General features: G+C 42.7%; 1 protein-coding gene across 1 annotated transcript in view; it reads right to left on the reverse strand.

Moving 5' to 3' along the window:
• The window catches only part of hnf4a (hepatocyte nuclear factor 4, alpha), an 83,759-nt gene extending 61,435 nt beyond the window's left edge, over positions 1-22,324 (reverse strand). Inside the window, exon 1 of the mRNA XM_086005361.1 lies at positions 22,094-22,324. Within this exon, the coding sequence (XP_085861487.1) occupies positions 22,094-22,208 (115 nt within the window). The 5' untranslated portion in view covers positions 22,209-22,324. The remainder of the gene's footprint in view (positions 1-22,093) is intronic.
• Positions 22,325-22,990: the final 666 nt, after the last annotated feature.

A 22,990-nucleotide genomic window follows, 5' to 3' on the forward strand; every position in this document is an offset into this window, starting at 1 on the left:
TTAATAATTGTATTTACTTATTCACAAGACAACAAGATAATTATAGATAAGGTAGGCCATTCGATCCATCTTAATTCATAAATCCAGAGAGATCCTAACTTCCCCCTGGTGGCCTCCAACTATTTCTTAAATTATTCTGGAGGTTTTACTTCTACTACTTTACCTGAAAGTTCATTTCACATATTCGTCACTCTTTGCATGAAGAAGAATTTCCTGACATCAGTTCTAAAATTACCTTTTACTAGTTTGAACCTGTGTCCCTATTTCTACTCCCACAGTTTAGTTTAAAGTAATATTCCAGGTTGACTATTTCTATACCCTTAACAATGATAAGATGCCCCCTTTTCAGCTGAAAAACCCAAGTCTATCCAGTCTTTTCTCGTTGCTCAACCTCCTGACATTGGTGATCAGCCTTGTGGCTCTTCTCTGCACTTCCTCCAGCATTTGAATGTCTCTGTTGTTTCTTGCTGACCAGAACTGGATGTAGTATTCAAGGTGTGGTTCGATACTCACTATACTGTTTGATCATTACTTTCTGTGACTGTTTTGGCTATGTAGTTAGCTTATTTTTGTTGACTGCTGTTTTTTGCAATGGTTGGATATGGTTAGTGTTGTGTGCACAACAACTCCTAAGTATCTTTCTGTGTCATGTTTAGTTATCATAGCACCATTCATGGAGTATGCAAGTCATCTATTTTTCCTTCCTGCGTGTAGCATTTTATACTTTGTTGAAATGGATGATAGAGCTCTGTTCAAAATTTCCAAATATAGTTTATGTTCTGCTTTACCAGCTGTCTCTCTTGCATCATAAATATGTGCAAATCTATGCTAATAAATAATACTGCAATAAAACACTAATTGCATTTTATAATTTGATTGGAAAGATTCTAACCCACAGTCAACATTCCACAAGAAATTATAGCCCGGAGTGATTTTGGGCTCTCTGTGAAGAGGTAGCCAACAGCAGTAAGTAGTGTTCTTAGCTAGTGTCTTTATAGGAACAACCCTTGCAGCTAGGATCTAATTTCTGCTTTGTTGGCTAGAGTTTACATACATATTAATACATCTATGACTATTAGATTTTGTTTATGCATTACATTATTTGTATGGATTACTCAAGTTATGAGTGTGAAGACTCCCAGCAGTAAGTCTCAATGCCATTAAAGACTGGTTGTTTGTCTGGGGAAAGACCACTACCTGAGTTAGTATTCCTCTGCTGCATCATTAATTGAAAGAGTTAATAAAGTGAGGTAAAGAATTTGATTCCCAGCCAAAATCCTGCAAATCTGAATCTTAGCCTTGAATTTACTAGCACTCAAAAAAGGTATCATGGTTTTCTTTTGATAGGGAAAAGGGAGGGGAAGGGAAAAAAAATCTGGCAGGGCCAATTTGACTCCACAAGAACTTGCCTTCTCTCTTCATTTATTTCTTTTTATACTGTTCTGACATCCCAGCTGGAAGTGAAATTGAAAAAGCAGGTAGTAAATGTGGGAAATGAAAGCTGGTGCAGTGGGTTAGACACTGCTTTTTCAATGTTAAGACCATAATTCAGATCCAGGCCAGACTGATGGGATGAATGTCTCCTTTGTCTTCTGGACTATAAGGTGTTATGTGAAATGAATTTGGGTAGTTTTAATCTAAGTCATAGTGGGCATGGGCCAACACCATAAAACTGCTCCTACATTAAATTGGCAATCTCCTGTAGAGAGGCCACAGGGTGCCTGGTGTGGGAGATGGAAAAATATTGCACTGGTGCATTAGGGATGCCATTCTGAAGCTGGAGCTGAGGCATATTTTTGGGTGGAGTTAGGGAGCTTTACTCCATGGGGCTACTAATTCAACGATGGGTGCCTGATGCACAGAACCCAGCGGGTACCCACTACCCATATTATTTAGTGTGGAGTCCTAAAACATGCACAAGGTGTTTAGTGCAACTCAATGAGGCTGGCCAGTGAAAAGGGAACTAAGACACTGTGCACAAGCTGAGAAGATACGATCACTGGCATGTAGGTGTATAGGACCTGCAGAAATGGTTGGTGGCATCTTGTCACCTGTACCAATTACACATCACTGAATCTTGATTATCCTAGCATGCCTTCTTTCCTGCAGCAACATATAAAGCAAAACTGCATAACGTTTAGTCAGGCATTCACATCTCTTAGTGATGCACTGGGAGTCTGCTGGTGCAGCTTCCTTTAGAAAGAGCAGCTCCATCAGCACATTTGTCAAAGTGAGGTACAGTTTGACTATCCCTTATCCGAAAACCTTGGGACCAGCTGTGTTTCGGTTTTCGGAAATTTTCGGATTTCAGAAGGTATTATTTCAGACTGGGAAACTCTGAACATTAAATTAATTTGGTAATTAGTATTTGTATTTAATATAAATTTTAAAAGTTCAGGCTACCTCTTGCGACTGTTCCGTGTCTCATTCCCCTTCCTGCTTCTCTGTGCTGCCGCTCCCAGTCTGTTTACAGCTCCCCCTGCTCCGTATCTGAATTCCTTGACTTAGCGGGGCTCTGGGGCTCGACTGCCGCTGCCAGTTGTGGGAAAGCCGGATATCGGCTGACTCCTATGCTAAGCTGGCCCGCAAATCAGGTCAGAAAAGTATCGGCCGCGTCGGGTCATGTTTGGCGCCACTCGGGTTATGTCGTGCGCATGACTTATGCTCCACAAAAAAACTTTCGGTTTTCAGAGGTTTTCGGTTTTCAGAAGTGCGGATAAAGGATAGTCTACCTGTAATTCATTTTTCCCTGCAGATGTGGAGGTGTGGGTGTCAGCAGAAGGGTACGGGGCTGCTCTTGGGCAGCCTAACCTGCCCTCCACCCCCCCCCAATAGGTTCTTCTCTTCTTCTGACACGTCAACACAGAGAATCTTCACTGGCAAACCAATTGGCCCTCGTAAAGGGAGCTGGGCAAAAAATAAAACACCTGACACCTGACACAAAGATTCATGAAAGCCGAAGTGCCAGCAGAAACAAATGGAATAAAATTAACAAGAAGGATTTGGAAAAAGGCCTCTCCCTTACAATCTGTAAGCCCCTTAAAGGTTTTCCTACCTAAAGGTCTTCTCCAAGTCCTCTTACTACCAAGCTTGCTGGGTGTGCTGGGATTTGGGTGGAAAAATTGTTCTTGAGCAGTGGTGCAAAATAAGCGATAGTGAGTCTGCAGCCTGTTCTACACGGCTTTGGAACGAGCTGCCGATTCGCTATCGCCTATTTTGTGCTACCCCCCAAGATCAATTTCAATCCCCTAGAGTCCAGCACATCTGTGGGCTGAGAAATAGTGCAGCAACTTTTCCCGTGCCCCTTTGCAATATCTTAAATGATGCTCCTCTGATTTTAAACATAAACAAAAGCTGCAATGTGTGCAATCAGTACAGTCCAACATATTTCAAGATGGATCTCTGTTATTTTCTCTCTCCCACATAAACAGGCAGCCTTTCAGTTTAAAAAAAAACTCCATATAAACTTTTACCTCAATCAAGCTTTTGAAATGTGTCCTCTAGCTTTTCTTCAAATAAATTTGAAAAAACCCAAGCAGGTACTGCTGGCAGTTGATCATTTCAGCAGTTGGACTGACTAAATGCTACTGATCCCTCCTGGGAAATTATGTACACTCCACATGCTCAGACAGAGAATCTGTCTTCAACTAATACAGTAAAGATGAGAAAACACACTGCTCCAATCCTGGCATTTGGGAAAGGCTGAAGCCTTCAAGTAAAAACATTAATGGAGATACTAAAAGACATGTTTGAGAATTAAGTAGGTAAATTTAATCATGTTATTGTGAAATTTGTAATTGTGTTATGTTTTTCATTTAGCTAAAACCTTACTTTGGACGAAGAAATTTCAAATACTGAAAAAAAGTTAGTTTTTTTTTAAAACAGAAGCATTTTGAGTGATTCAAATAACACATTTAGAAAAGGTATAACGTATTTAGAAAAGATAGGGAGGGAAAAAGTGGAGGCGGAGTAACGGTATTTATTAGGGATAACATAATGGCAGTAGAAAAAAGTGACGCAGATATCAGCAAGACAAAATATAATCCATATGGTAGAGATAAAAGATAATAAAGGATCAATCACACTAATAGGCATAGACCACCTAATAGTGGAAGGGAGGTGGAGGAAGAAATATGCAGACAAATTAGGAAAATTAGTAAAAAAACATAGAATAATAATCATGGGGGATTTCAACTACCCCGATATTAATTAGACAGAAGAGGTAGGTAAAGAGGATAAGGGAATGAAGTTCCTACAATGTGTACAGGGTTCCTTTCTAACCCAAAATGTAAAAAGTCCAACAAGGGAGGATTCAATATTGGATCTAGCAATAGGGAATGAACCAGAGCAGATAAGAGAAGTAAAGATAGGGGAACATATAGGCAATAGTGACCATAATATAATACACTTTAAGATAATAATTGAGAAGGACATATGTATGACGAAAACCAGGTTAATAGATTAGAGAAAAGATGATTTTGAGGGTCTGAGAATAGAACTTTGGGAAAAAAATGGGCAACAATATTGGCAAACAACGATGTAGAACAGCAATGGGAAACATTTAAAATGAGTGCAGGAAAAATATATTCTGCTAAAAGGAAAGAACATATTCCACTAAAAGGAAAGAATAAACCAAACAATAATGAGACTCCATGGATGAATAAAGCCATAAGGGAACAATTGAGGGTAAGGAATGAGGCACACATTGAGTACATAGACAGCAGGGGAGTGCATAATAAGAGAGAATACAAAAAGATTAGGAGAGAAGTCAAAAAAACAATTAGGGAGGCAATGAGGAACTATGAAATTAAATTATCAAGGAACATAAAACAAAACAGTAAAATATTTTATAGGCACATCAATAAAAAAAGGAAGGTTGGGATCGGAATAGGGCCATTAAGGGATAGTCAGGATAATACCACAGGTAACGATAGAGAGATGACAGAAATATGAAATAATTATTTTGCTTCAGTAGTTATCAGGGAGATAGAACAGGTAGACTTGACATTGGATGATGAGATTAGTAATGATATAAGTGCATTTAAAATAAAAAAGGGGATATATTAAATAACTTAATCAAACTCAAAGAGGATAAAACCCCTGGTCCAGATGGATTGCATCCACACATTTTAAAATAATCTAGGGAAGAGATAGCAGAGGCATTACTACGCATATTTAATAATTCATTAGAAAAAGGTATAGTGCCAGAGTACTGGTGGATAGCTAACGTAATATTGATATTTAAGAAGGGGGATAGAACAAGTTCAGGGAATTATAGACCAGTCAGCTTAACATCAGTGGTAGGAAAAATAATGGAATCCCTACTAAAGGAGAAAATAGAAGAACATCTAGAAACCAAAAATATAATAATGAATAGCCAACATGGATTTCAAAAGGGAAAGCCTTGCTTGACCAACTTTATTGAATTTTTTGAAGAGGTAACAGAGAGAGTAGACAATGGTAATGCAGTAGATGTAATTTATCTGGATTTTCAAAAGGCCTTTGATAAGGTACCCCATAATAGACTGATGAAGAAGGTGAGAATGCGGAGTCAGGGGACAAGTAGCAGAATGGATTGCTGGCTGGCTTCAGGACAGAAAGCAGAGAGTAGGAGTAAAGGGTAGCTATTCACAGTGGCAGAAGGTGGGTAGTGGTGTTCCACTAGGATCAGTGCTGGGACCACTGCTGTTCACAATTTACATTAACAATTTAGACTTAGGAATCAAAAACACAATTTCTAAATCTGCGGATGACACCAAATTTGGGGGGGGGAATAGTCAATACTGAGGAGGACTGCAACAAGTTACAGGAGGACATTAATAAACTTGCAGAATGGGCATATAATTGGCAAATGAAGTTCAACACAGATAAATGTGAGGTATTACATTTCTGTAGGAAGAATAGGGAGGTCACTTATCACTAGGTCGGGTAGAGGAACAAAGGAATCTAGGAGTACAAATACACAAATCACTAAAAGTTGCAACACAAGTTAGCAAGGCCATAAAAAAGCAAACCAAGCACTAGGGTTTATTTCTAGAGGGATAGAATTGAAAAGTAGGGAAGTTATGCTAAACCTGTATCGAACCTTGGTTAGACCACACTTGGGAGTACTGCATACAGTTCTGGTGGCCATATTATAAAAAGGATATAGAGGCACAGGAGAGGGAGCAGAGAAGATTTGCAAGGATGATACCAGAAATGCGAGGGTATGCATATCAGGAAAGGATGAACAGGCTGGTTCACTTTTCACTTGAAAAAAAGAAGGCTGAGGGGAAACCTAATAGAGGTCTTTAAAATTATGAAAAATTTGATAGAGTGGATACAGTGAGAATGTTTCCACTTGTAGGGAAGAGCATAACTAGTGGTAATCAATATAAGATAGTCACCAAGAAATCCAATAGGGAATTCAGAAGAAACATCTTTACCCAAAGAGTGGTGAGAATGTGGAACTCGCCACCACAGGGAGTGGTTGAAGTGAATAGTATGGATGCATTTAAGGGGAGGCTAGACAAGCATATGAGGGAAAAGGGAATAGAGGGTTATGCTGATAGATTTAGATGAGGAAAGACGGGAGGAGGCTCGTGTGGAGCATAAATGCCAGCATGGACTGGTTGGGTCGAATGGCCTGTTTCTGTGCCATATACCCTATATAATCCTATGAATCAATTGGTTCACTTTCTTCATCTTTGATCTGTTCATTCTGTACCTCTTCAGTTATAATTTGCTGCTGTTTAACTTTGATCAACAAAGTCTGACAGTGAAAGTGAGATGGGAAAAGTATTACATGAGGTAAGTGTGACAATTATAAAAAGTGCAAACTATATACAAGGCTTACTATATAAATAATAATTTTAAAACATATCACACATTTTTCCTGTTTGTCCACTACTGATTAAGAATGAGTTCTTATATTTGCCCATTGCTACAGCTTCATTCACCATAGGACAAAGTAAGAGTTTAACTGCACAGGTGGACGTCACTTACAGGTCTGGCCATTTGTACTGTTCTGTTTGGCCTAGATGTAATTAATAATCTCTTCAGTTTTCATCACAATGATTGAAAGCAAGTTTTTGACTGCTTCCTATTGCAGGGTGCTCAAAGGAGACATTCCGTTTGTGTTAGTTTATTAGGAAAGAGTTAAGTCATTCTGTTTGTATTACATTATGAACCCTCAGACTCAAATAATGTACAGGGCAATGACACGTTGCTTAAATACTGTACAAATAAATGGACACAAGTATAAATACTGAATATTGCGCAAAAACTGTACATTACTAGTTAAAAAAACAAAGATTGTAGCAACCAAGTAGGCTAGCCATGAGTTTCCAACATTTCATGTCAAATTTCATCAGAAAATCTCCACTACATTTTAGAAACAGGGGCCTAGAAATTCAGTTGCGTTCGCCAGCCGTTAACGCCATAAGGGGGGTAGATTTCCAGCGCTAGGCGCTTAGCGCCCAGGCGCAGCACGATCTGCGCCTCGCCCCAACTTCAGTTGACATTTAGCGCCGGCGCAAAGTGTTAGCGCCCGCTCAGCTGCGCGCGCAGCTTATGACGTCATTTCGTCGTGCAATGCTGTTTGTGCACCCCAAACCGGAAATTCAGTGGCGCCCGCCCAATGTGGGCATGGCGCTGTTAAGAACTGTGAAGTGGAACGCAGCAGAGGCCCTGCGGGCCTCGGGGAGCGCTAATTAAAGGGCACTTTCACTGAACTATAAAGGCCAGCCATTTTGCTGCAATGACTTTAGTGCTTTGGATTTCTGGACACAGACCAAGGAACAGACCTTACTGATTTGGGACAACATAGGAGAGGTATTTTTGGCTTCTGGCCAGAGCTTGGAAATTTGACTCTTTGTGATTTCACTGTTTGCAAGTTCATTATGGGGGCTGCATGGGGCTCCAACCCTCAGTTCCAGCATTATGTGCGAAGGGCTCGCAGACGCTGTGTGAGAGGGCCAGCCATGCCTAGGCGCAGAGGGGCCATCAGGCGTCGGCAACGTAGGCCTTACCCACTCAGGGAATACCGGCAGCAGGTGTCCTATCTCACCATGACTGCCGCGCATTGTGTTAAGAGGCTGCGCTTCAGAAGGGAGGTGGTTGCAGAGATCTGCCAGCTGCTTCACAGAGATCTGCATCCACAGCTGATGTGCAGGACCTCTCTGTCGGTGGAAGTTTAGGTCACGGTGGCTCTGAACTTTTATGCAAGCGGCTCCTTCCAAGCCGCTGCTGGGGACATAGCGAACATCTCCCAGTTCGCCGTGCATCGCTGCATCTGGCAGGTCACCGATGCCCTTTTCGCAAGGAGACAACAATTCATCTCCTTCCCCATGACCCTAGAGAGGCAGGAGCAGCGTGCAGTCGGATTTGCCAGGATCGCCGACTTCCCCATGGTGCAGGGCGCCATTGACTGCACGCATGTGGCTATGCGGGCACCTATCGACAATGCCGAGGATCACCGCAACCGGAAGGGCTACCATTCCCTTAATGCACAGCTGGTGTGTGACCACAGGCAGCGCATCCTAGCTGTCAATGCCCGCTTTCCAGGAAGCAGCCACGATGCATTTATCCTGCGCCAGACTACTGTGGCTGACATGTTCGAGGCACAGCCTCCACCAAGGGGATGGCTTATTGGGGACAAGGGCTACCCTTTGTGTACATGGCTCATGACCCCGCTCCGCGTGCCCAGGACCCCTGCAGAGGAGGCATACAACGAAAGCCATCAAGCCACAAGGAACATCATAGAGCAAACGATTGGCGTCCTGAAGCAACGGTTCCACTGCCTGGATCGATCCAGCGGATCTCTACAGTATTCGCCGGATAGAGTCTCCCAGTTCGTCGTTGTTTGCTGCATGCTGCACAACCTGGCTATCCGCAGGACTCAGGCACTGCCACCTCACGTTGGGCCACCACCTCAGGAGGACGAGCACGAGGACCATGAGGAGGAGGAGGAGGAGGATGAGGAGTACCAGCCCAGAAGGGAGCCACAAGGTCCAAGGGCCGTCCGCCGGCGGCTTATCGAACGACACTTCTAGGCCCCCTGTCAGGGAATGGCTTGTGGCAATGAACGCACCTGAATGCAGCCGCTCCGCAAGCCCTCAGCTGGTTAGCGCAACAACCACTTGAAACATGACACCTGGACAAGCTGAATAAATAAAAAGCTTTATTTAACAAACTCAGGGCCCTTCCCACATGAAACAGAAAAACAGACAAGACCCCCAAAAAACAGTGAAAAACATATCTCACTCCCACAACCTGGGGAGGAATAACAAAACTTGTCAATCCAATTGGCCTTCATCTTCGGCCTTTCCAAAATAAGCCCCCCCCCCTCCAGAACACAAACACCCCCATATAAAAAAAACAGTTGGCCACACCCTGCACTTTACACACTGGCCAAGCTATTCGACCATGGGAGGCAGTGCACACAACAACAGGGCAACACACTGGCCAAGCTATTCGACCATGGGAGGCAGTGCTTGTGCAGGCTTCTCCGGCCCCTGCCCGACCTGTTGCTCCGCCTCAACCTGGGCCCTGTGGGTGTTGGAAGGCTGGGGGAAGGCTCCTGAGGGGCACCAAGCGTATCGGCAGATGCCCTTGGGGGTCGACCTAGACGAGGTCCGGCCCTGGAGGGGCCGGCTGCTGACTGCTGCAGCTGTGGCTGGGCAGCATCAGTCTCTGCAGCAGCTCATCGCACCTTGGCTGGGGGAGTGGCAGTGGCAGCTGCAGCAATGGGGGCAAGCTGGCTGATGCCAGGCGCTCGCTGGTCGCCAGAGACACAGGCACTCGGCCGGGCTGGCACTGCAGCAAGCGCAGCAATCTGGTGGAGGCCAGACCGCTGTGCTGCAGCAGGGCGGCGGGTGCCCTGTCGATGCTTCCGCGTCACAGCGAGTGTGGCAGAAGTGAGTGCCCGAACTGCCCTGTTCTGTGCCCGCATCAGATCAGCCAGTGTCTGCATGGCACCACTCATGAACTCGCGACTCGCGTCCTGTGCTGCCGCGAGTTGGTCGACACCCCTGGCCTGTGCTGCAACGAGTTGTTCCACACCCCTGGCCTGTGCTGCCGCGAGTTGTTCCACACCCCTGGCCTGTGCTGCCGCGAGTTGTTCCACACCCCTGGCCTGTGCTGCCGCGAGTTGTTCCACACCCCTGGCCTGTGAGTCCCCGAAAGCGGCCACACTATGAGCCAGGGACTCAATGGCCTGAGGCAAGTGTCCCACAACCCCCATGAACTCGTTGTGGCGCCGCTCCGAGGCCGCGGACATTTCATCAAGGAGGCGCACCTCCTGGGCGAGGACCGTCTCCGGACTGGAGGGCGGACTCTCCATCTGGGGAGAATGCCGCCGAGCTGCCCGACCCTTCCCGCGTGCCTGGACGCCACTGGGCCCAGGAGCTGCGCCCCCCTGCAACACTTCCCCCCTCTGGGGTGAAGGCCGCCGTGCTGCCCGACCCTTCCCGCGTGCCTGGACGCCACTGGGCCCAGGAGCTGCACCCCCCTGCAACACTTCCCCCTGGCTCTCCTCCAGGCAAGACGTGTCCCCTCCATTGCCATCCCCTGGCGCGGATGAGGGTTCCCCCGATGTGCCGCCTTCCTCTTGGCCCTCGACGTCCTCCTCTTCCAAGGGACTGGCACACTCAGCTTCATGGACCTCCTCCTCACCAGCTGAAAGCAGGAAGGCACAAGAGTAGCTTTAGAGTGAGGACAGGGCGTCAGCGAGGGAGGCATGAGTGGTGGCATTATGTGCATTGGTCGGACAGTGGCAAAGGATGTAGATCTGAAGCGCAAGGGGAACGAAAGAGGTCCAAACGGTCATGTCCTTACCATTGGGGCCCAGCACAGGGTCGGCATCTCCAACAGCAACGGGGCCAACCACCCGGCCACGCATGAGTCGAGCCACGCGCTCCTCCAGGTCGCTGAGCTCCTGGAACTGGCCACGGCCTCCCCCGGTGACATTCCGGCTCTTCATATTCTTCGCCAGCTTGGCCTGCAAGAGAAAGGACGGCCTCTAAGTACAGTGTGTTGCCCTGTTGTTGTGTGCACTGCCTCCCATGGTCGAATAGCTTGGCCAGTGTGTTGCCCTGTTGTTGTGTGCGCTGCCTCCCATGGTCGAATAGCTTGGCCAGTGTGTTGCCCTGTTGTTGTGTGCACTGCCTCCCATGGTCGAATAGCTTGGCCAGTGTGGGGCCCTGTTGTTGTGTGCACTGCCTCCCATGGTCGAATAGCTTGGCCAGTGTGTAAAGTGCAGAAAGTGCTATTGATGATCATGCCAGTGCCATAGCTGCTGGAGGAGGGCTGGCCATTACGCCTTTGAGGTCCCTTTGCCCATAATGTGAGGTGCACATGCAAGGATGAGGAGGACACTGGAAAGGGTACTCACCCTGACCATCCGAGTGAGGTCGTTGTACTTCTTGCGGCATTGTTCCGCACTCCTCGGGACATCGCTGGTGGATGACACCCTGTGGGCGATTTCCCTCCAGGCTCTCCTGTACTGCCTCCTGGGAGCCTTCTTGCCACTGTCTGGGCACAAGATCTCTCTTCTCTTTTCAAAAGCCTTAAGCAGCACTCTCAAAGCATGCTCTGAGAAGCGCTGCGCTCGTTCACGGGCCTTCTGCATGGCTTCAGGCGCTATTTGGGTCCACCAGCAGTGTTCAGGCCTAGCTGCAGGGCTCCACTATCCAGGGCGTGGCAGCAGACCAAGTCGACCCTTCCCCCTTTAAAAGCTGGCCGGCGTCAGGGTGTCTGCTGTCAATCAAAACATGACCGCACCTGCGCTGCGCCCGGCCTCGGCGTTATCAGTCCGCACCGCCGGCTTAGCGCCTAAAGATAGGAGTGCAACGCCAGTTTCAGCGCTCGCCCAAACTCCTTGGACAAATCTACTGAATTTCGGCAAAGTGGCCTACACTTTCCGGCGGGCGCTAACTTTAGCGCCCGCCCGACTTTAGCGCCCCAAAAGTGGCGCGACTGAATTTCTAGGCCAGGGTCTTCTTTTCAATGTGTAACAGTGAAAAGTGTAGAATGATCAATCCTTACAAAAGCAATTCAGTATAGCCAAAACAAATAGAAGATTTTAAAAGGGTACCAACACTGAAGAGTGCTTAACAAATCTTTTTACAGGTGTTTCTATAAATAAAATGTAAGTGCCACAATCCACAAAATTATTAATGTCACAGTTATATCTCTAAAAATGTTTTTAAAGGTATATTAAAATAATTAGCACAATCCCACAAAATGATATTAGGAAATGTCATTGAGGAGCAAACATCACACCAGCTACAGTCAACATAGTGGATAAAAAACAAAAGCCCTAAAATCTTCTCCCCCAGTGGAAGTGCCAGGGCATGCCTGCTGGGGACCTTTGCTCCTGACCCTGCCAGACTATCCAAGTCGATGGAGGTTTCCTAATTTGAACATGGCTGGTGGGCATCCATGCCCATATGGGCACATCTTGGATTTCTGCCAGACCAGGAGGGGGAGGTGGCGGGTTGCGGGGTAGGTGGTAGCTAATACAGCAGTGGTCAGTTGCTCACTCTTCAGCTGGCAGCCCCGACCCGATAGAAGTTTTTCAGAAGGCCTATCACTATCTTGTAAAGGGGACTGATCTCTCACCTGTTTTCTATGGGGTTCAGGCCTGGACCCATAAATGCGCTCCACTTTCACCAGAACAAATGCTGCTATGCCTTATTCAATCCAGTGTATCATCCACCCTGTGTAACCCATGCCTGGGATGAGAAAATTCCTAGCCTGGGAATTCTCTCACTCTGGCCCTGCTTCCTCTGACGTAAGGGTTTATGTTTGGAGTGGACAGAGGTTCTGCCCAAATAGGCCTGCCTGGAAACTTATAGATGAGGTTGTTCTCAGCATATATCAGACTCAGTCTAATTCTTAGGCCTTCTGCCACAATTAGGAACATACCGGAAAGGTCCATGGATCTTTGGAGCCCAGAGTTTCTGGGGTAGGTTGATCCAGCTGTTCCAAAACTGAGTCTGCCTGAAAGCTCTTTGAAAGAGAGTTGAGACCCTTTATAAAAAGAGGAAAATTGGCTTCTGAAAGATGAAATCATATCAACTAATAAATGAATAACAATAATGAATATAGTGAGATGATCAGTTATGTGGAATAGACGACTAAGTAAGACAATAGCTTTGATGCTAAAAGTGAGTTTGTACAGGTATTTATACATTTATTGTCACTTAATTTTGATTGGGGAAACAGGGACATAAGAAAGCATGGAATGGGGAAATGCCATTCGTTCAGTCAATCTCATTTCTTTGACAGACCATAAATAATCTGTTCTATCGTGGATTCTACCCATCTATTTAACCTCCAGAGGAAAAGTTCTGGAAAAATTTTCTCTACCCCAAAAAGTTTCTTTCATCAATCATACCTTGCCTGACACTCCTGAATATGAATATATATATATAATCTATATTTATTTATACTAATTGTCATTACGTATTGTAATGTAACTTATTACAAAGTTACAAAGTGCATTTTGTCAATATGCGATAGTGAATCGTGTAGAAGATTTTTTTAATCTATAAAAAACTCATGATTTTATCTGCATTTGGAATAAAGTGAACAATATGCCCGAGGACGCATATTTCAAATAGATACCTAGGCAATCTCCCTCAGTGATACGTTTTTGAAGTAACATGAAATAAAACATGCCAGGTAAGTCAGACTTTTTTTTTTACATAAACTGAATGCACTCAATTCCTTTTGGCGTACTAGGATTTATCAAGATACCCTGGCATTTAACATATGTTAAATGCCAGGGTATTTAACATTACAAATTTGATTTTTCACATTGCTATTTAATTTCTACCATCTTTTAACTTTTCCCTCATTTGTTCCTGAGCCTCTGCTCCCCAAGTTAACTTCCTTATATCCATGCAGTTCTCCTTAATTAGTCACGTGGGACAGTTAAGCCCACAGTCATATCAGTACCATCCCTTGGTTCGGTTTCCCTCCCACAGAATACCTAGCTGATTTTTTTGAAACTTTGCCACTTAGGGAAGCCCTCGTGCAAATGTCAGTAAAGATTGAACTCGGGTCTCCAGATCAAGAATGCAACACTCTAGCTTTTGTAACAGTGGGTTGATTCTGCTTTTGCTATTTGATCCTTATATTTGCTGCATATGTATGGTAACCTTCTCTGAAGGCCTAAATGATGTTCTGCGCGGCCACCTTCGGAGCAGTGAATGACTGACCGCAACTTCAGGATTTCCACATTTAGATGCGCATGCGCTACATCCTGAAGTTGTGGTCAGTTTCAAAGGGGTAATAACGGTGAAGGCTGTTAGTTCGCCATTATTACCCACCGCAAATTCCAGCCAATTAACTTTAGAAAGTCGTGCCATATCTTGGTAAACAGAGGATTCGTCTGACATTCCTCTGTCTTCTATTTTAACTCAGTTATTTTAAGGTGACTAATGCCTCCACTAAAATAGCAGAAAAATGTCATGCAAATTGATTGAGCCAAAATTGTCAACAGTAATTTCTAAGCTTTAGTTCATTATTTTCCAAGTCAAGGAGTGTGGGTATGGAAGAGCAGCCTAGGTTGACCGGACCTGTAATGATCCCTCCTTTACTCTGTGCAATTGCTTCCCCAGACAGCCTGACTAATCCAAAGAATGCAACTTGTGAAGAATCACAGCTGTGAACCTTTGCCCTGTCGTTCTATGGCACTGTGTCTGAACACTTTATGGGGCTGATCTTTCAAGTCAATGCTGCCAGTGGGGAATCTTGTCCACCGGAAGTACACGTCAGAAATTTGGGCCACTCATCCATGATTTTCCAACCATTAATCATGGGTAGCATGCACTCGAGCTTCCACAATGTGCTTCTGACAGGCAAAGCTCCCCAGTGGCAGCATGGACTCATAAAATTATCTTTTTATGTCATGGCACCAGCTGGGGCTCTCTCCTCTGTTATTTTGTTCTCTTTTAAGGTGATCAATATTATAGCTCACAAAATAATTCTTCAAAGATTAGTTCTACATCCCATAATTTCAGATCAGATCATTAAAGTTTGATGTTCTCAAAATTTCATTAAATGAGCTAAAGGCCCAGATAATTTGGATTCTGAAACATTTTTTTGAAACTCAAGTTGTTATTTTTCTCAGTGAAGTGAATGAAAAAAGGGAAATTGAGAATGTATTTTTGCACATTTTCTGGCTGAAAATTAGTTTCAAAATCCAAATTATCTGGGACTTCAGCTCATTTAGTGAAATTTTGAGAACACGTCAACGTTTAATTATCTGATTGTAGTTTTTGTGAATACATTTTTTGCAGAAATCCTGGTTAATTATTTAAAGCTGTACAAAAATAATCTATATACATTATAGAATGCAAATAATCAAAACAAAAATTTTTCAGATAAGTAGCAAATTACTATGGAAATGTCACCTGTTCAGTTTCGCCGTCATTACCACCGCAAAATCCAGGCCAATGACCAGATGATCTGCTTTTGTTTTTAGATGTTGTTTGAAGGAAAAATATTGGCCAGGACACTGGGGAGAGCTCCACTGCTCTTCTTCAAAATAATGCCATGGGATCTTTTACGTCCACCTGAGTGGGCAGACGGGTCCTTGGTTTAACATCTCATCTGAAAGGTGGCACCTCTGACAGTGCAGCACTGAAGTATCAGCCTAGATTATGTGCTGAAGGCCGTGAATTTAATAGAAGAGGCGGGATGGTGGCGGGTTCACAGCCCGCCATCAATTTTTCCAATTTTCGCTAGCGACCTGCCTCCAAACCCACCCTCTGAGGTCTATTAAAGTCACGGCCCAGGTCTCTGGAGAGGGACTTCAATCCACAACCTTCTGGCTCAGAAGTGAGTGTGCTACCATTGAGCTGTGGCTGATGCATGGAAATGTAATCAAGTGCTGTGATTGGTTTAAAATTAGAATTGGTGGCCCAGCTTTCTGCCACATGCCCCCAGTTGATTGAGGCACATCTCTGGGGAGAGTAATGGTGGTACTTCATCCTGCCACAGAGATGTGCTTTGACTCCAGCCGACTATCTAGCCGGGGGTTATTTAAATACCAGAGGTGGTCTCCCCAGACTCTGCCAGGGAGCTCTGCTCAAATAGTGCTGGAGTTTAGCTGCAACAGCCTCCATGCCCTCTGGTAAATGTAATTTAAAAAAACTATGGAGCATCCCCTTTGCCCTGTCCAAGGTCACACTCTTTGAGTACTTACACAGGGTTCAAATTCAAAAAAAGAAATTGGGGCTCTTACCAAAACCAGGAGAACCTTGGGGGATGTAATTCTCCAATTTGCATATCATTGGCATATGCCCATCCACATATGGTTGTGTGTAACCTCCACTGCCAGCATTGGGCACTGGGAAGAGGGAGGGATGGGCAAGGAGGTGCGGATATAGCAAAGGACATCTCCAATCACATTTTCACCCTGTTCACCCCAGACCTGATGAAAAATAGGCTGGGGCAGGCCACGGAAAGAAAATGTAAAAGTTTTCCAAATGAATCCCATTAACATAGTAATAGCCACATATATACTTGAAGTCCTAATCATTATAATCCTATCCTTTAAAATGTTTTGAAATCTACCTTTAATCCATCCATGCTCAAAATCCAATATTTAAGACTAGATGAAATAAACATAATTGTTACAGCAAGAGATTGGAAAGCTTCTCGTGTTTCAAATGGTTGCAGAAATGCTTCATAATATGTATAGCCTGACAATTTTATCCCTCAATATACTCTCCACTTGCCTGGATGAGTGCAGCTCCAACAACACTCAAGAAGCTCGACACCATTCAGGATAAAGCAGCCCGCTTGATTGGCACTCCATCCACCACCTTCAACATTCACTCCCTCCACCACCGGCGCACTGTGGCTGCAGTGTGTACCATCTACAAGATTTACTGCAGCAACTCGCCAAAGCTCCTTCAACAGCACCTTCCAAACCCGCGACCTCTACCACTTAGAAGGACAAGGGCAGCAGACGCATGGGAACATCACCACCTACAAGTTCCCCTCCAAGCCACACACCATCCTGACTTGGACCTGTATCGCCGTTCCTTCACTATCGCTGGGCCAAAATCCTGGAACTCCCTTCCTAACAGCATTGTGGGTGTACCTACACCATATGGACTGCAGTGGTTCAAGAAGGTGGGTCACCACCATCTTCTCAAGGGCAATTAGGGATGGGCACTAAATGCAGGCCTAGCCAGCTAGCGACGCCCACATCCCATCAATGAATAAAAAAAATAAATAAATAAATAAATAAAACCTGTTTAAAATCTTTAAAAAACACTGTCTGATTAGAATCCAATCTTAAATTGTTGTTATAGGAGGTTCTCAATACTGACAATAGGCCCAGATAGCACGTAAATAACAAGACCATCATTCATCAAAGTAAATAAACATTCTGAAGGTTAATTTATTACCATGGATAATGCACATAGATTCATCCAGTTAACCATTGCCTGATGGAGATTTTTAGATGCAGAGATCTTATCACAAACATTTAAACTAAGCATTTACCATCTTTCCAAAGTTGTATAATGTGTGAGAAAAGGGACAAAAGCCAGAATACTGTAACACACTTAATCTGACATACATCTTTACCAGAGTATTGCACAGATGCTGAAATTCAACATGAATGTAATTTCTGCACTCAAAACCTTTGTATTCACAGGGCCATGCTTTCCTTTCTTTTAAAAGAAAAATGGATTGGGAAGAGGACAATTTCCAAACTGTGTCTCATTATCAGAATTAAGCATCCCCAGGACAGATGCAGCATTGTTCAGGTACAAGATACAGCAACTTTTACTCTGCTTCAATAGTATGCTTTAACCCCAGTCTCAAAGTCACCAGTAAAACATTTCCATTTCCAACACAAACAATCTTCATGGCCTCTCTGAGTGAGCCAGTTTATGCCAAATTATGGGAACGTTTGTGCAAAGGTTCATAACCACTAGGCAAGGGGATGAAATCACTCAGGTTGGTTAGGGTCAGACTTTTTCTCTACACGTGCATATTTTTCTTGTATTTACCTGATAATTTTCTCTGCATGAATACAAGTGAGAACATTTTAATAACAGCATGGAATCAAACACGTTTCAATACTTCTCTTGATATATTTACACTGTGTATAGGGATTTTTTTGATCCATAGTTATAGTATAACATTTATGTTTCTCTCTTGACCAGAAAACTATTAGGTGGCTGAGCTATTAGTTAGGCTTGGAAACGTTATGGGACAGCACAGAAATGGAAATGAAAAGATAATTGTGATTCTCAGAGAGAACGGTTTGAATTTTGCAAGGCCGTGCTGGTTGGGAATGAGCATCATGAGAGCAGGCATGGAGGTTTGCAAGCACAATTTGCTGCATCCCAGATTACACAGGAATTTTTAATAAATAGCTTTCTGAGGCTGTGCTGCTATTGAGCGTCATCCTCATTACATGTTCAAATATGACACAAATGCTCCTGTGTTGAATCTCACAAATCTGACTCCTCTCCTGTAGCACTGCTTGTCCACATAAAATGGGTGCATTCCTCTCTAGACGGCCTAGCCTTTAGGATTTGGTTTACTCTTCATCTTAACACTGATTAGTACATTACATTTGCATTTCCCTTTGTTTAACAGTTTATTTCAAAAATGCATTGATGACAAAAGCATATTCTTATCAATCCTATTTACAAAAATAAAATGTAAAAGGCAGCTAGTTATTGGATGCTTGACCAACAACTAAAATTTCTAACATGATTTAAACGTGTTTAAATATTAACCCTGAAATGTGGAAAAGATAATTGGTTTTACTTCACTGTAAGAGTCAGCCCTGTATTGGTACCAATTAGTATAATCCTATCCTGGCAATTGGATAAGAATAAGAGAAATAAAGATGGATGTATGCGGCGTATTTTCATTTAGATTTTTATAAGATTTATGATTTCAGGCTTACCAGTATAATTTAAGCTTTGTATGGTGAGATAGACCAAAAGTATTCCTCTTCTGCTTAGAATCCACCAATCACAGAAATGTTTTTATATTGTTATGACAACATGCCTGTTGTGTTTAGGAATTTTTTGACCACTTTCTACAGAAAGGATTTGGAAATGAGAACTAATTTTGAGTATTGAGTTTCAAAATAGAGTAGTCAGGTTTGAAAAGGAAGGCCATGTGTTGCAGGGATTTGCTAAATGTGTGCTAAAGCCAGATGTTTGATGCAGTTAACCAGGATGAGTGGGAGCAAGAGGGGTGTAGTTACCTCATCCCAGGGGACCCGTTTAATACTTGGTGAGGTGAGGCATGACGCAAATCTTTAAACTGCTTTATTTGATAGTGGAGTGAATATACAAAGCAACAGTTATGATCAGATTCACTCATTTCAATCAGTATATTCCCCCATTGTTCATGCCTGCAGCCTGTGGCTTTCCTTTTTCAACCTGTGTGACTCTACTCTGCTTCAAAATCCAACACATAAACTGAGCTGTCCTTTCCAAATCCTTTTATGTGGAAAAATGGTCAAGAAATCTTAAAACGTGATAATATCATTGTTGAAATTTGGGGGAAAATGTTATTCTTATATTTGCAGCAGTGGAGTGGCAACAGTATTAGTGATACGATGCACTGACACAGACTGTATCAGAGAAGAAAAGTGCAAGCCCTAAATTTCCTCAGGAGGAGGTAGGATCTGGATACAGAACTTTCTCCAGCCAGTAAAACTTCCATTCATAGTGGAGGTGGCAGCATAATACCCCATATGGGAAAGCAAATTATAACACCATGCAAATGATTGAAATACATCATACATGTATCCCGTCATTAGGGGGGTTAGTTAACACATTTTGTACAGGAGTCCTTGAATGGGTGTTAGGCCCCTGATTAACATATTTAAAGGGCCTAACGCCTGTTTTAAGCGGCTGTCTGGTATGCCCGAAAAAAATAGTCCTGACAAATTTAGTAATGGGCCTAACACCAGATTGGACGCTGGCTGTTTCACTGCTGGATTGGTATGCTTTACACTTGTTTCATGTCTGAAAAAAAGGGTGCAACACATACCAATTTCTATCCTGTAGAGTCTGAATCTGAAGTTGGCGAGAGAGGGAGGTGGAGATGAGAAGGAGAGTAGTCTCTTTTGATGTGTCAGCTGGCAATATGGCAAAGTACTACTGTAGAATGGATAAATGACGGAATAGCTTTAAGCTTGTGCTACGGGATATTTTTCTTAAAGGGACAACCTCCTAAACCCAGTGATTAGAATCAGGCTAAAAGTTTTCCTGAATAAAAGTCTGAATTGGACCAATTCACCAATTGAGTTTGTAACATACCTATCCAGTGAGCTAGCTGGTTACCGATTCAACTGAAATAAGCAAATATCAGCCCCGGGATTCAAACCTACACAGCAGTTGATTATCTTTTGAATAAATCTAGAATTTTGAATGTTGTTAGAGTGCTGCAGATACAAGTTTTTTTAATGAACTTATACATACCTTTAAGTCACTCTATTGTACAACAGCAAGTACTGCTATTTACCTTACCGACAAGCTTTCGACTAGACTGAGCTACCTCGTGCAAAGATTTAAGCTAAGTAAAGGCATCAGGTGCTCAGTGAGATCTTAAAGGCATACTTGGCTACATCCTAACATCCAAATTGTAAAGTAAAATCCACAATTTAATCTTATACCAATAACTTAGAAACATCTAAATAATAAAAATAATAGCTATTACAATCTATTGTCAATTTTAACCTCAAAAGGTGGCATTTATTCTGGATTTAGGCCCTGGAACCTGTTTTTGTACTAATGTGCATTCCATGTCAAACTGATTAGTGGTGGGCTATGGGTCAGTGATAAATACCAATCTTGTGGTTGATTACTGACCTATTTTAAGACCATTAGAGGAATTTGAATTTCATAGCTTTTAAAAAATAATTTAAGCAGACAATATATGAGATCGTGCATCGACGAAAATGGTCTGAAAATGGCACATGGTCTGATTTGATTATTTTTATCAGTAACGTTATTGTGCAGTATGTGACAGTTTCTAATGGATTGTGTTATGATAATGGTAATTCATTACATAGGTACAATAAGTATGTGTCAGTTTCCAGCTCAGATGATCCTATAAACATCTGTATATGCAGGGGGGTTTCTGAAACTCATATTACAGCCTGAACAATCCTTCTTAACATTTTGATGCATGTTTCAATTGGAGTTTTTAAATGATTTGCTTAGTAGTCAGCAGGGTAACTGTAAGATACCCTATAACATGAATAATCCAAATGATTTTTTAAAATTGCACACACTGTAGGTTTGTTTTTCTCTCAAACAATGTTGTAGTCAAAATGGAGGATGGAATTTCATAGGTAGATTTTGAGACCAGAATGAACCAGATTGTCACCATTAAATTATCTTGCTGTTTTGACATAAAAGAAGAACTAACACCTATTCTGATTACTCTTATTCTGAGGGGACAATAAATTAACCAGCAAGCAAAAGAAAGTAATTTCAATGTATAAAGATTCCCACCAATCCTGGTACTAAAGAAAGCTCTTTAGGAGCAATCTGATTTTTATACAATACTTGAGTAAACAACACGACTTTCAGATAAATGTCTTAGTCAGAAAACCAGCCTGTAGGATGGGAATAATGTCAGAGATTAAAAATAAAACCGATGATATAAGTTTTTTCCTTACAAAATCCTTTTCTCTGGGTGTTAATTAAAATATATCAGTAGACAAGTTATCGTACGTGATTCTTTATAAAGATTAACAGTTTCATTAATGTACAAATATTGAAATTTGTTTTCTTGACGTTCTCAGCTTCAAAAAAGACAAACAAATTAACTTCCAAACAATCCTTGATATACTTGTGAAAATATCAAACCGCTTTTAACATATATATTGCAGTAGATCACCATAGTTTGAAACCGACTATCTAGAACATGAGGTACACCAAAATCAGTAAAACTTCTGTTATAACAATTCTCAAGATTTTACATTTATTTTCAACATTTGCTGGTTATGCAGGAGCAAACAGAAAACGCAACTTCTTTAGAGACTCACACACCTTACCTGTACCAGTATTAAACCCTATAGACTGACAGTAAAATGTTTGGAACTCACCATTACCCATGGCTAACACTTGCATATTCTCAAACTCCAGAGTTGTGTAAGCAGGGTCTAAGGCTGCAGTGTAATCTGGCAAGTCCATTTCTATCAGAGCTTTCGACAAGCGCATTGTTACCAAAAACTCTAACAATCCCCCTTTCAGTGAACTTCTCTGAAGGTTGACGACCACTCTGCCAGACTTACATTGAGTGTGTCTCTATCAGCTATGATGTTTAACAAGCATGTTACTGAAATGAAGCACGAGCTTGTAGAGCTATATGCTGATGAGGGGTGGAGGGGTTTTCGTGTTAATATTTAATCTCCTCTCCTATCGATACATTTAAAAAAAAAGAAAGCACTGATTTCTGAAGCAGCTTATTATTTAATGACATGCAGTTTGCTGATCTCAGCTACTGTTTGCTTAATAATTGTTAGCAAAAGATGATTGGGCCGAGCACACATTATATACACTGCTTTCTTTCCACAGCCAATCCTTACTGTCATCTGCCATTGTTAAACAGCACACCAGGAGAGAAGAAGAAGAAGAAGAAAGAAAGATAGTGTAGTTTCCATGACCAATATAACATAAAACTCTGGTGTATTATATATTTTACAGATAAATAACTGACAACTACAAAAACTCCGTTTGCCCCATATTATTAATACACAGCAATATGATTTTAAAATACTCACAGTCCAAAGTCAGTAATGAACTTGTGCTGCACTCAGTATCAAAATGGTGCAGGTGAAATAAAACTGACAACAAAGCTGTTTATTGTTGTTTTCTCAGAACATAAAATACCCCTCACAAACCGCAATTAGTAGTTGAATGATTCGTCAGTGTTCTCCTGAAATGGCTTTCAGTGTTACAACTCTTTTTGAACTTTTCTACGATAGAAAGATGTCCTGTGA

This window comes from Somniosus microcephalus, chromosome 13 (assembly GCF_052327205.1).
Source record: "Somniosus microcephalus isolate GS21.2 chromosome 13, FLI_Smic_1.0, whole genome shotgun sequence".
NCBI lineage: Eukaryota > Metazoa > Chordata > Chondrichthyes > Squaliformes > Somniosidae > Somniosus > Somniosus microcephalus.